Source organism: Homarus americanus, unplaced genomic scaffold (genome assembly GCF_018991925.1).
Source record: "Homarus americanus isolate GMGI-L3 unplaced genomic scaffold, GMGI_Hamer_2.0 scaffold52806, whole genome shotgun sequence".
Classification (NCBI taxonomy): domain Eukaryota; kingdom Metazoa; phylum Arthropoda; class Malacostraca; order Decapoda; family Nephropidae; genus Homarus; species Homarus americanus.
Window position 1 is genome coordinate 4,170,364 of NW_024720773.1, and position 15,828 is coordinate 4,186,191.

General features: G+C 47.0%; 1 protein-coding gene across 1 annotated transcript; it reads right to left on the bottom strand.

Annotated features, from left to right (window-relative positions):
• Window positions 1-693: 693 nt before the first annotated feature.
• LOC121861122 (macrophage scavenger receptor types I and II-like) lies at window positions 694-12,554 on the bottom strand. Its single transcript, XM_042358685.1, has 4 exons — window positions 12,495-12,554; window positions 10,046-10,129; window positions 7,309-7,398; window positions 694-840 (listed from the first exon to the last, which is right to left on the bottom strand). Exons 2-4 carry the CDS (start codon window positions 10,127-10,129, stop codon window positions 694-696), a joined length of 321 nt encoding a protein of 106 aa, XP_042214619.1. The 5' UTR covers window positions 12,495-12,554.
• Between the last annotated feature and the right edge of the window lie 3,274 nt (window positions 12,555-15,828).

Consider the following 15,828-nt stretch of genomic DNA (forward strand, 5'->3'; position numbering starts at 1 on the left):
GTTTATCCCTCTCTTTCTCTCTCTTCTAGCTTATCTTACTGTGGCGGTAACAGCTACTGTGTCGCTTTTCTAATAATGTTACACTATCCTATGTTTCCAGGAATATCCAATTCTCGCATACATTGTGCTGGTTGTTTCCTGCATTGATTGGTGTTACCTGTAACTTAACTAACACATACACAAAATAGTAATGATTAATATTAACAGTGGTGGTGAAGAACTGTTTTTACATGTTTTCGTTTTAGAAACTAGAAGTGTAGCAGATTAACATAAAAAGAAAACTGCTATTCCTCATGAAGCTGCAAACAGAAACGTACAACGGACATGTATCCTGCAGATATACAAGTAGCATCTAATAAATGAAAATCCACACCGTGATGAATTCATGTTGAATAAAGTGAAGTTAGTTGTCTTTTGAAGGACTCAATCAAAAACATCCTAATGCCTCACACAAGATAGTTTGGGGACTGAAACGGCAGTAAAATACATTTTTGATGCAGCTGTAGTACGGTATTAGCAGATTGAAATATGCTGGATAAGATTTAGGAGTTGATAGAACAAGAATTCCAGTATTAACATACCTGTTGGTGCATTTCAAATATAACAACATGTTTAATGTCTTTCCCCACACGACTTCTAAATAATAAACAAAAGGTTTGATTTGGGAACAATAAATAAGAGACAAACGCTCTTTTAAACACCTGGAGAATTATTACCGAAGTAGTTGTTGCGGGTGAAGGTCTCGGCACGTTCATACCCCAGGTCGCGACACACAACGTCCGCCTCCACGAAGCCAAAGCCGTCGTCGCACACGAACCCCCAAACTCCGTCGACCTCAACCTGGAGTGTGCGTTGTAAGGAAGGGTACATCACAGTGTTATAGGAATATTAAAGAAATACTATATAATATCCGTTATTTCACGGTAGTATCTTTTATGCTTCCCTTCCGCCAGCGTCACTCTCGCCACCGTCACTCTCGCTCCCGCCCTGTCCTCTCGCCACCGTCACTCTCGCTCCCGCCACCGTCACTCCCGCCACCGTCACTCTCGTTTCCGTCACTCTCGCTCCCGCCACCGTCCCTCTCGCTCCGCCACCGTCCCTCTCGCTCAACACCGTCACTCTCTCTCTGCCTGCTGTCCTCTCCGCCACCGTCACTCTCGCTCCACCGTCACTCTCGCTCCCACCACCGTCACTCTCGCTCCCCGCCACCGTCACTCTCGCTCCGCCACCGTCCTCCCGCCCGTCACTCTCGTTCCCGTCTCCGCTCCCGCCACCGTCCCTCTCGCTCCCGCCACCGTCCTCGGCTCCCGCCACCGTCATCTCTCGCTCCCGCATCCACTCTCGCTCCCGCCACCGTCACTCTGTCCCGCCACCGTCACTCCTCTCCGCCACGTGCTCTCTCCCACCGTCCTCTCGCTCCCGCCACCGTCACTCGCTCCGCCACATCCTCTCGCTCCGCCACCGTCACTCTCGCTCCCGCCACCGTCCTCCCGCCACCGTCACTCTCGCTCCGCCACCGTCACTCTCTCTCTCGCCACCGTCACTCTCTCTCGCCATCGTCCCTCGCTCCAGCCACCGTCACTCTCCCTCTCGCCATAGTCACTCTCGCTCCCGCCCCGTCCTCTCGCTCCGCCACCGTATCACCCCGCCACCGTCACTCTGCTCCCGCCACCGTCACTCTCGCTCCCGCCACCGTCACTCTCGTTCCCGTCACTCTCACTCCCGCCACCGTCACTCTGGTTCCGCCACCGTCACTTTCGCTCCCGTACTCGCTCCCGCCACCGTCACTCCCGATCCACCACCGTCACTCTCGCCACAGTCCTCTCGCTCCACCACAGTCCTCTCGCTCCCGCCACAGTCCTCTCGCTCCCGCCACCGTCACTCTCCCTCCTGCCACCGTCACTCTCCTCCCGCCACCGTCACTCTCACTCCCGCCACCATCCCTCTCGCTCCCGCCACCTCACTCTCGCCACCATCCTCTCGCTCCCGCCACCGTCCTCACCCACTCTCGCCACCGTCACTCTCCTCTCGCCACCGTCACTCTCGATCCCGCCACCGTCCTCTCCTCCCACCACCGTCACTCTCGCCACCGTCACTCTCCTCTCGCCACCGTTACTCGCTCCGCCATTGTCACTCCTCGCTCCATTGCGTCACTCTCGCCACCGTCACTCTCCACTCCCGCCACCGTCACTCTCGATCCGCCACCGTCACTCTCACTCCCACCACCGTCACTCTCGCCACCGTCCTCTCACTCCGCCACCGTCCTCTCGCTCCCGCCACCGTCACTCTCGTTCCCGGCACCGTCACTCTCCTCCCACCACCGTCACTCTCGCCACCGTCACTCTCCTCTCGCCACCGCTCACTCTCATCCACGCCTGCCGTCACTCTCCCTCTCGCCACCGTTACTCTCGCTCCCGCCATTGTCACTCTCGCTCCGACACCGTTCACTCTCGCCACCGTCACTCTCCTCCAGCCAGTCATTCTCGCTCCCGCCACCGTCCTCCGCTCCTGCCACCGTCCTCCCGCCACCGTCACCTCTCCTCCCGCTACGTCACTCTGGATCCCCATCCTTTTCGCTCCCGTCACTCTCGCTCCCGCCACCGTCCTCTCGCCACCGTCCTCACTCCCGCCACCGTCATCTCGCTCCCGCCGTCACTCCCGCTCCTGCCGTCACTCCCGCCACCGTCCTCTGGATCCCACCACCGTCACTTTCGCTCCCATCCTCTCGCTCCTGCCACCGTCACTCTCGCTCCCGCCACCGTCACTCCTCCCCGCCACCGTCACTCCCGCCACCGTCACTCTCACTCCCGCCACCGTCACTCTGGATCCGCCACCGTCACTTTCGCTCCCGTCCTCGCTCCCGCCACCGTCCTCTCGCCACCGCCACTCTCCTCCCTCCGTCACTCTCACTCCCGCCACCGCCACTCCTCCTCCCGCCACCGTCACTCCCGCTCCTGCCGTCACTCCCGCCACCGTCACTCTCACTCCCGCCACCAGCACCGTCACTTTCGCTCCCGTCACTCTCGCTCCGCCACCCGTCACTCTCCACCGTCACTCTCGCCACCGTCACTCTCACTCCCACCACCGTCACTCCTCTCATCACCGTCACTCTCCTCCCGCCACCGTCAATCTCGCTCCCACCACCGTCACTCTCGCCACCGTCACTCTCCTCTCGCCACCGTCACTCTCACTCTCCCACCGTCACTCCTCTTCACCACCGCCACCGTCACACTTACCGTCACTCTCCCTCCTACCGTCCTCTCCTCCCCACCGTCACTCCTCGCCTGTCACTGCATTCACTACCGTCACCGTCACACTCTTGCCACCGTCACTCGCACTCCCCACCACCGTCACTCCTGCCACCGTCCCTCTCCCTCCTCAACCGTCACTCTGCAGACACACACATACACTTCACTTCACCACGACACCATGGGACTACTGGTCTAAATGGATCCAAACTACAGCTACACATATGAAGATGTTGGACTAGACCACCTGTACAAAGTTGAGACACAACAGCGCTTCCTGCCTGGCAGACAGTTCCCTTCGATATCACAATACCGTGTCACCCTAAAATTAATTATACAAGCATTTATCTCCAACACACTGCCAAAGTGAGAGCTCTTGACACATACACACTCTACAGACTGATGATAACATCACACAGACCATCTACACTGATGGATCTCTAAACACCACCTGTGGGAGGGCTGGAAGTGCTATTGTTGTGACTCAACCTGACGGTAATATAATTGAGAAAGGAGTTAGAATTAACAACTGGCATCCACTCTACAAACTCAGGTTGTCACGCTCTTGTCTCTGAAGCCAGACATAAATATGCGTGCCTTGTTGACCAGGGTGTCAGGGTCAAACTGTTGTGGATCCTCTCACATAGGCCTCCTAAAACATGACAGGTTGATGCCCTCCCAAACTCGCGTCTAACAAAGACACGTTGAATACAATTTGGGTCTGTCAAAAAGCCCTTAAAACTGATTGGAAAGAACTTATTGATGAGTTTGACGCAAGTAGTGCAAACAGGCACTAGTCGATCCATAGGTTACCATGATGAGATGTGATCCAGTGAAACATGTATATGGAGCAAGTAACAAGATCACTAGATACAAGATGTTGTAACCGCTAGATAAAGGTTAGGATATAAGTACCTTTGGCAGTATGTTCCTCAAGCAGATGTAAACAAAACTAAATGTAAGTGTGCTGACCTTATATTTACACATAGCTACCACGTCCTAACTGTGTGAAGATAGAACTTCATAGGGACAGGTCCAGCACACTGTGTGTGAAATGGCACAACACTTCATCTCTAATGGCAAGATAGCCGACATATTAGATTGTATCACTTTTTTGCTTAGTAACTGTATCAATTCTCATGTACAGAACCAAATACCAATGGCTGAATACCTCCACGTAATTGAATGTAACAAAGTGTGAGCCAGACATACTGCCTCACACGCCTGTTCTCCTGCATTTGTGAATAAGTTAACCTTGTATATAGAACTAAACAAATAATGTAAATGAAATACTGTGTAACTTTCAGTGCCATAATTCCTGACAACGGGGTTAATTATTATGATCCTTTGTAAACCCTACTCTGTAATCCTTTGTGCTACCGCTCACGGGATGAGTTGGTGCGACAATAAAGTACCGCTGCAAGCGCAAAATCAAAATCAATCACCACGACACACACTCCGTTATGATACACACATACTCCACCATGACACACACACACTCTCCTGCATGACACACACACACACACACGCTTGACCACCGACCACCGACGGGTCAAGACGGGTCAGACGCACCTGGCGCTGCTCAGCAGCAGCCACGTCAACTGTTATGTTGGCCTAGCACAACTCCTCCCCTGAACCCTCTTTCCACCGGAATATCAACAAGTTCTCACCAGAAGTTACTATTTTCATGTGGGAAGGAGAATGGTTCAGTGTTGAATAGTGGTGAACAGTGCTCAGAGTCAGTGAAAAACAACTCGGCACGAGTCTTACTAGCTCAACCTTCACACAGTGAGGTCCCAGGTACCCAGTGATAACTTCCTGAGACTCCACGATAGAGAAGCCTGGGACCACACCTCACCACTTGAGTGAGGTAAGTCCTGTGACAACTGACCACGTGGTGTCCCCATGATGCTACGACACCACATAGTGAGATTTGCTACAGCACTCATGTGAGAGTTCCTCATAACACCATCTGTGAGAATTACTACGCCATGTGATGCCCCTCTAACACCATCTATGAAGTTACTACACCACATCAGGCCCTCATACACCATCTGTGAGGGAATACTACACCATCAGGCCCCTCATAACACCATCTGTGAGGGAATTACTACACCACATCAGGCCCTCATGCACCAACTGTGAGGGTACTACTACATCATCAGGCTCCTCAACACCATCTGTAGGGAATTACTACACCACGTCAAGCCCTCTTAACGCCATCTGTGAAGAGTTACTACACTACGTGCTTAACACCTCAGCTCACATAATCTACGTGTATGTAAACATTAATCTGTATGTTCACTGTGTTCCTTTACCTTTCTCTAATGAAGGCTTTTTTAAACCACCAATGTATGTAATAAGTCATTTATGTCCATGTATATTTTCAGCCTTCGGGCAGAACTTTCAATAAACCGTTTGTTATTATTATTATACACACACACACACACACTCACCATGACACACACATACACACACCTCCACCATGACACACACACACACACACACACACTCCCACCATGACACACACACACACACACACACACATCACCATGACACACATACACACACTCCACCATGACACACACACACACACTCCCACCATGACACACACACACACACACACACTCTCTCTCCACCATGACACACACACACACACTCCCGCATTACACACACAAATTACACACTCCTGTGACACACACACACACACTCACTCACCATGATCACACACACACACACACACACTGCCATACACACACACACTCCACCATGACACACACACACACACACTCCTGCAATACACACACACACACACACACACACTCACCATGACACACACACACACACTCCACCATGACACACACACACACACACACACCTTCACCATGACACACACACACACACACACTCCACCATGACACACACACACACACACTCACAAGCACACACACACACACACACTCCACCATGACATACACACACACACACCTCCTGCATATACACACACACACACACACACACACTCCACCATGACACACACACACACACACACACACACACTCCACCATGACACACACACACACACACACACACACACACATTCACACACACACACACACATTCCACCATGACATGCACACACACACACACACACCACCCACCATGACACACACACACACACACACACACACACCTCACCTCCACCATGACACCACCATGACACACACACACACACAATCCACCATGATACACACACACACACACACACACACACACACACACTCCCACCATGACACACACCTGCCATGACACACACACACACCTCCCTATGACACACACACACACACACACTCCCACCATGACACACACACACACACACACACACCTCCCACATGACACACACACACACACACACACCTCACCTCCCATGACACACACACACACCTCCCAGCACACACACACACACTCCACCATGACACACACACACTCCACAGACATACATACACACACACACACACACACTCACCGTGACACACACACACACACACTCCACCATGACACACACACACACATACACTCCACCATGACACACACACACCTCAGCATGACACACACACTCCACCATGACACACACACACACACACACACACACACACACACACACACTCCCACCATGACACACACACACACACACACTCCTGCAGACACCCACACTCAGCATGACACACACACACACACACTCACCATGACACACACACACACACTCCTCACCATGACACACACACACACACCCACACATGACCCCATACCTCCACCACGACACACTCACCGTGACACACACACACACACTCTCAGCATGACACACACACACCAGCGCATGACACACACACACACACACACACTCCACCATGACACACACATCACCATGACACACACACACACACACACACACACACACACACACTCCACCATGACACACACACACACACACACACACACACACACTCCACCATGACACACACACACATTCCAGCACGACACGGTGAAGGTGTGCACTGACCTCAATGTTGCCTTCGTGAGGTGCTCGTCCATCTGTTAAGTGTACACGGTTGATCTTGTGCGTTCCCGCTGTTCCTGCCTGCTGCAGTTCCTGCCACAACAACAAACACAAGGTAACATGATAGGTGGGGTTCCTAGATGGTGTTTATCTTGTGTGGAAGGACACACAGTGAAGGAAGGGTGAGAGACATAAGCATTCCTAGACTGAGGGACATATTATGGCCTGAGGTTCTTTATGTCCAACCAGGTAATGTTGTTTCTCATCTCCATACTATCTGTTAGGTATATCAAAAGAATGCCAGTGAGTTACGGGTCAAAAGAGTGGGTTCTTTCCTTGGAATAGTTTATTAACTTAAAATTTAAGAGTGACAAACACGAGGTACGTACAAAACTTAACCAGGTAGGGATATATCTATTAGGTTAGGTTATTAGAACAGTCTACACAGAAAGCGAGTCCATTTCACCTGTATCTCGTACAACTAACTTGACTCTCGATATGTAAGATTCAGCCGTTTGTTTTTAGCACCAATACCTTGTATGGCGTCATCAACTTTCAATTAAATCTTGAGTAAGTGCTTATGCGTTTCATATTTTATTTGAGTGTTTAGACTGATTACCTTTATCAGATTTGTAACCTACGAATATTATATTATACTGGAATCAATTACTTTTACCGTGGAGTTGTTTAAGGCCTCCAAGTGCGCTAAGACGAAGATAAATGATAACTAACTTGACCTTTGCAGATCACCTACAGTACAACCTGTCATCAGTGTCATCATGAACACTGTATATGCTTTGTAATTCTTGTGGCATATCGCCGTGATGTAGGCGAAGAACTGTCGGTTCTTCAGAAAATAAGACTTACGGGAACACAAAAATAAACGTAAGATTATGAGAATCAAGATCACAGGGATATCTTCCAGCAGGCAAATTGTCACACTCTATGTTGTACTTAAACACTAACGTTATAAATACATACAGTAACTCTTATACAGTAGTACATATTAACTCAACCTTATAAATGAACCTTATAGAAGGATCGTCATATCGTATCTAACCAAACTCAGCAAACATATATAGCACAATATTCTAGAGTTCATTAAGTGTTTAGGCTCATTCATTTACAGTTAATTTTACTTCCACCTGATGCCATGACCTACGCCTGGGATGTGCGAAGTTACCAAGAAGTGGATCATTGAAAGTGAAATGAGAAAACTAGTAAAGTTACTGAATAATAAAACTTGTTTTCATCTCAGTATTGAAAATATATTACCTAACATACCGGTATGCGCGCCACGAAACTAGCAACCCCAGAGAAGCTACTGTACATTATTTACTGTGGCTGCTAGTCTGTAGCGCAGCAGCAGAGGTGTGGATGCCACAAAGTCGGACTTCAGTCACTTCACTGCACCTCATTATACACTCAATTCAAAGGATACTTTTTTGTAGTAATGTTCCCAACACATCTCATATAACAATATATGAGTCAGGTTTCGATGAGCAACTCGTGTGCTTACAGTTTTTGTAATTGGAGTCTCGTTGTGGCCCTTTGTGTGTTTTGTGTAAGACATCGTTGAAAACCCTTGAAAATAAGATATTTATGTCAAGTGGTTTAAAAAGTATGGCAATTAACAAATTGATGCTGCCGACCGCCATTTTCAACGACGCCATTATGAATTCTGACGCAGCTATGTTACTATGACGTAACACTCCATGTTATCAAGTTAGGTAACTGACTGTGCTGTAGTACCAAGAGGTGTCTGGCTGACTTACCAAGACGCATTTGCTGTGCTATTGAAATGTAACTGACTGCGTTACTAAGATATATGAAGTCTGAGTCACGCAGTGTTACATCTTAATAGCACAACAAATGCGTCTTAGTAACACAACCACTTATGTCCAAGTAACAGAGCCATTTATTTCTTAGTAACAGCCACTTATGTCTTAGTAACTCAGCCACTTATGCCTTATTAATACAGCCACTTAAGTCTTAGTAACTCAGCCACTTATGTCTTAGTAACACAGCCACTTATGTCTTAGTAACACAGCCACTTATGTCTTAGTAACTCAGCCACTTATGCCTTATTAATACAGCCACTTAAGTCTTAGTAACACAGCCACTTATGCCTTATTAATACAGCCACTTAAGTCTTAGTAACACAGCCACTTATGTCTTAGTAACAGCCACTTAAGTCTTAGTAACACAGCCACTTATGTCTTAGTAACAGCCACTTATGTCTTAGTAACACAGCCACCAAACATCATCATTAACTTGAACACGCTGGATAGCTTCAAACATAGGTTGGATGGATATGTGAGCAATAGGGGTTGGATGTAAATGGGACTGTCCAGTATGGGCCAATAGGCCCGCTGCAGTTTCCTCCAATCTTAGGTTCTTACGTAAGACAGACGTCCCTCACAGCCTCAGACCGACATTTCCATAACCTAAAATTATTGAGCTCGCTTGCTGGAATTTCCCAAGTGTTGGGAGAGTGAAAATCAAAGGGTCAAGTCATAAAAAAATGGTGGTGATGAAAGTGGTGTGGAGTGCTATTTTTTTTCGCTCATTGACAGGATGTGATGGACCCGACAAAGTGCGGTAAAATGAAACCGGCACAAAGGTTGACCCGTGACTTGGCTTTATGACCCGTGACCTGATTTTGCTACAACCTGCGACCTGGTTCTGTTACGACCTTAAACCTGGCATTATATTGATCTGCGACCTTTCTTGTAGTGACCTGTGGCGTGGATGAAGGGAGCAGCAGCACCAGGAGGGATATGACCCGCAGAAGGTAGAGCGTCGTACCGTGATCCCTCGCCATCTGTTGAGACACAAGAACACACACTCATATTTACATAAGGTGATTCACATAGTTATGCACAGAAAACAAAACAAAGACTCTTTGCAATACCTAGCTGCAATTTTGGGAGTTATTGTATGTACAGTCAGGGTCATAAGCTCGTGAGAAAGTGAAAATGTGTCACGGAATGAGTCTCCGAACTTACTTACCCTGACTGTCGTCTGGTGTGGGTGTACTGTTTTGTCTCATTTAGGGTTCATGCTGCTTCACAAGAACTTTTGATCCTGAATATACAGCCACGGAAAAGTCAAGTCAGTTCTCCAACCTGTGAATCTGACACACAACACATTGTTAGGCCCATGGATGGTGCAGTGTGTCGTGTGATGTCTCGGATTCACAGGTTCATGAGTCTCAGGGTTTATGGATGGGATAGAGTACAGGCAGGACTCTTTTTTCCTTGACTGGTGTTGGCCTCTTATATTATAATCTGTCGCCACAGCCCAAGGTTGTAGCTGTCATCAACTTTGTCATAAATTCCTCATCTTTCTTATTTAAGCTGTGATTTCTTTTATAAGAACTATGGCCATATGTTGTATGTGTTCCAGGAGGATAAGACTTATTATATGGAGTAATTAGCGCTCCCAGAGTAAACACCTCATAACACTTCTTAACCTCAGAAATAATCCCAAAATTGGTTAGTGAATACCAGTGCAGGACGAATCAAGTAGGATTAAGAACATAAGAACATAAGAATGGAGGAAACTGCAGCGGGCCTATTGGCCCATACTGGGCAGTCCCGTTTACACCCAACCCCTATTGCTCATATAAGCATCCAACCTATGTTTGAAGCTATTCAGCGTATTCGAGTTAATGATGATATTTGGTAACGTGTTCCATTCATCCACTACTTTGTTTCCAAACCAGTGTTTACCTATTTCACGCCTAAATCTAAATTTGTCTAATTTAAAACCATTGTTACGAGTTCGCTCCTGGTTGGATAGTTTGAGTACCTTTGTAATGTCCCCTTTGTTTAGCCCTGACTTCTACTTATACACCTCTATCAGGTCGCCCCTCGCTCTACGTCTTTCGAGGGAGTGCAAATTAAGATGCTTTAACCTGTCTCTATACTCAAGGTTCCTAATGCCCGGGATTAGTCTTGTCATTCTCCTCTGAATTCTTTCCAAGGTGTGGTCTCACAAGCGTAAGATACAGTTTTAGGATGACCTCGCTAGTCTTGTAACTAACACTCCTTTGTATGAACCCAAGTACTTTATTAGCCTTGTTACGAACAAAAGCACATTGTTTACTTGGCTTAAGGTTCCTACTTATCATTACTCCTAAATCTCTCTCGCAGTCGGATTTGTCTATGGCATCGTTGTTCATCTGGTATCTGGTTTCCCTGTTTACATCTCCTATACCGAGTACTTTACATTTGTCCACGTTGAATTTCATCTGCCATTTTTCAGACCATTCGAAAAATTTGTTTAGATCTTCCTGTAGTTTTGCGGAGTCCTCGTCAGATTTAATAACACATCCTATTTTAGTGTCATCAGCAAATTTACTTATGTTGCTGTCTATGCCGATATCTATGTCGTTTTATGTATATAATAAATAATAATGGTCCAAGTACTGAGCCTTGGGGAACTCCACTTGTGACGTTGCTCCAATGGGACTTAGTGCCGTTAATGCTCACTCGCTGTTTCCTGTCCTGTAACCACGCCCTAATCCATTTAAGGATGTTACCTTTGATGCCATGTGCTTCTACCTTTCTAATTAGTCAATTAGGGTGCGTTAAGTGGGACGGTTGCGAGAGGTGTGTGGGCAAGTGGGAGCTGTCATGGGAGTGTGAAGTAAAGTATACTATCTCGGGGAAGGTTGGGTGTACTGTGTAGGGGAGGGGTGAGCGTGGGTGTACTGTGTAGGGGAGGGGTGAGCGTGGGTGTACTGTGTAGGGGAGGGGTGAGCGTGGGTGTAATGTGTAGGGGAGGGGTGAGTGTGGGTGTAATGTGTAGGGGAGGGGTGAGTGTGGGTGTACTGTGTAGAGGAGGGGCGAGTGTGGGTGAACTGTGTAGGAGGGAGAGTTTTGAGGAGTACCTTCTCCCTAGTGGAGGGGTGTGTGTAAGAAGTACTATCTAGAAGTGTGGGTCAGAGTGTGGTGTCTAGGGATGTGGGTCAGGGTGTGGTGTCTATGGGGTGTGGGCCAGAGTATCAGCGTTTACTATGAGATTAACACAATACGAGTGGAGAAGATTTTAGCCCTTCATCCAGTAATTTCACTTTTAGTTTCTGTAAATCTGACTCGTTCTTGAATATCCCACCACCGACAACAGCGCCGTTTTCCGAAACACTACACGGATATAACTACTGTAGATAACATGTCACACACCTTGAACGAGGACAGGTATAGGGGCAACTCAACCACAAGACTAAGTAACAATGAGGAGAAGAGCGGGAGGCAGGGGGTTTTATACTGTCTATTCACAGCATGACCGTCGCCCTCCACGTCCCCCGACATATTTCTTCCATGCCCACCAGTGTGTGACCAGCACTACTCCGAATTAATATAAGAAATATATATATTTATATATAGATTTATTCATTTATTTGCATACCCTGTATAAGCTGACAAGTGTAGGTGATCGAAAAATCCCTGTGCAGCTGCAGGAACATGATAGTTGTTCATTGTTATACTTGGAAATATATTGAAAATGGTATCCACTACCAGCATTAAATGTAACCACTTACAATATTTAATGTCAGTAAAACAAGGTCAATAAATATATATTTAACTATACACTACGATTAATGTCTTGCTAATTATTGTGGATGTAGAGGGACTTGTCAATCACTCTGTATATATATATATATATATATATATATATATATATATATATATATATATATATATATATATATATATATATATATATATATATATATATATATATACACTTCTGTTTTTAGTCCATATAACACGCGGACTTTGAACATATATATATATATATATATATATATATATATATATATATATATATATATATATATATATATATATATATATATATATATATATATATATATATATATATACAAGTAAATCACTGTGGGTGCGCGTGAACCAGGCATATGCTGATAACCACAAGGAAAGAAGAAAACAGGAAGTTCCCAAGCGCTTTCGTGTAATTCACATCTTCAGGGGTGAGTACAGACTCAGTCTGTACTCACCCCTGAAGATGTGAATTACACGAAAGCGTTTGGGAACTTCGTGTTTTCTTCTTTCCTTGTGCTTATCCATATATATATATATATATATATATATATATATATATATATATATATATATATATATATATATATATATATATATATATATATATATATATATATATATATATATATATATATATATATATCAGCAAGGTATTAAGAAAATTTCATCAATACACTTCATTTCGAGTCTTATTCAGATCAGAGAACAATCTTCAAAAGTTGTTCAAGTACAAAGATCGAACCCCTAAGAGTTATTGTCCTCAGCTGTTTACTTATTCAAGTGTAGTCGTTGTAATGTGACATATGTTGATAAAACCAAACGGCACTGCGGGGTCTCTCGTTCATACCTTCTTATTCAGATATCAGAGATTATAGTGAAGAATGCAGTCACTCTACACGTTAGTCAGACTTCACAAACCTTACCAGAGAAACACCGACGACAAGACACGAGTCACAGCGGATTCGCTCCTCACAAATTGATTGATACGTTTATCGAGATAAGAAATACATCTCAAAGTGATGACATAAGTTATCCTGACCCCAGCCCAAGAATGTCTCTTAGGGCTCACATATATCCATTACAAAACATATAATTAATTACGTTATTATATATAGTCCCCACCCTCACAAAGTCCAGCCAATCCTGGGCACCTGTCATTCCTCTACCGTTGCACTGTACTCTTGCTTTAAACTGTTATATAAAATACCATTACATACCTCCGCCATAGTCTTGAACAGCAAGAGATCAAAGACCGTTCACTATATTCCACCACCAAACACCACTCAAAGTAAAATGCCCACAACAATAAAACACAAGAACCCATAATTAAAATCCATATACAAAATAATAAGATAAATTAAAGAATAGGTTTCCATTATCATCGTGTAACAGATGAGTGAGTTACAAGCTCCCCGCTGTGAGTGTTGGTAACTGATGTGCGCGGCGACTTACCACACCATGGGCGGAAACATTCATCAAGTTCCAGTGAGAGAGTTGTGCAAGATAATGATCATCTGTGTAAAGAGACCAGAACGCTGTCACAACCTGTGGTGACAGCGGGTCCTCCTCACCACCGTCACGGGGCCAACACTCCGGTGTGTGGGGGCGGCGTAGACCAGCTGTGTCACGGGAAGGAATACACCCCACTAGCGAATCATAAAATCCCTTACTGAGCCAAGTATGGAAATAATTAAACCCGTTTCTTTACTATTTTAACATACAACAATTATTGCTGCTCTGACCCATATGCTGTATACAAAATTCTACAAAAAATCAGATGTGTGTATGTAGATTCTTGTAGCTATGGTTGTATTTCGCAGGTTATTGGTATTGCATGACATGTGTGGTAGTATGTGGTAATGCTAGGTAGGCGTGTGGTAGTGCTAGGTAAGTGTGTGGTAGTACTAGGTAGGTGTGTGGTAGTGCTAGGTAAGTGTGTGGTTGTGCTAGGTAAGTGTGTGGTTGTGCTAGGTAAGTGTGTGGTTGTGCTAGGTGTGTGGTAGTGCTGGGTAGGTGTGTGGTAGTGCTGGGTAGGTGTGTGGTAGTGCTGGGTGGTGTGTGTGGTGGTGTGTGGTAGTGGGTGTGTGGTAGTGCTAGGTGGGTGTGTGGTGAGGGTAGGTGTGTGTGGTGGTGCTGGTGGGTGTGTGGTAGTGGGTGTGGGTGGTGGGTGTGTGGGTAGTGTGTGGTGGGTGGGTGTGTGGTGGTGCTGGGTAGGTGTGTGGTAGTGCTGGGTGGGTGTGGTAGTGCTGGGTGGGTGTGTGCTGTGTGTGTGGTGTGTGTGGGTGTGTGGTGGTGCTGGGTAGGTGTGTGGTAGTGCTGGGTGGGTGTGTGTGGTAGTGCTGGGTGGGTGTGTGGTGGTGTGGGTGTGTGGTAGTGCTGGGTAGGTGTGTGGTAGTGCTGGGTGGGTGTGGTAGTGCTGGTAGGTGTGTGGTGGTGCTGGGTAGGTGTGTGGTAGTGCTGGGTGGGTGTGTGTGTGCTGGGTAGGTGCTGGGTAGGTGTGTGGTGTGCTGGGTGGGTGTGTGGTAGGTGCTGGGTGGTGTGTGTGGTGCTGGGTGGTGTGTGGTGGTGCTGGGTGGGTGTGTGGTGGTCTGGTGGGTGTGGGTGGTGTGGGTGGTGTGTGTGCTGGGTGGGTGTGTGGTGGTGCTGGGTAGTGTGTGGTGGTGTGGGTGGGTGTGTGTGGTGCTGGGTGGGTGTGTGGTAGTGCTGCTGGGTGGGGTGTGTGGTGCTGGCTGGGTGGGTGTGTGTGTGCTGGGTAGGTGTGTGGTAGTGCTGGGTGTGTGGTGCTGGGTGGGTGTGTGGTAGTGCTGCTAAGGTGCTGGTGCTGGTGGGTGTGTGGTGGTGCTGGGGTGTGTGGTAGTGCTGGAGGGTGTGTGGTGGTGCTGGGTGGGGTGTGTGGTGCTGGTGGGTGTGTGGTAGTGCTAGGCTGGGTGTGTGTGTGATAGGGTGTGGG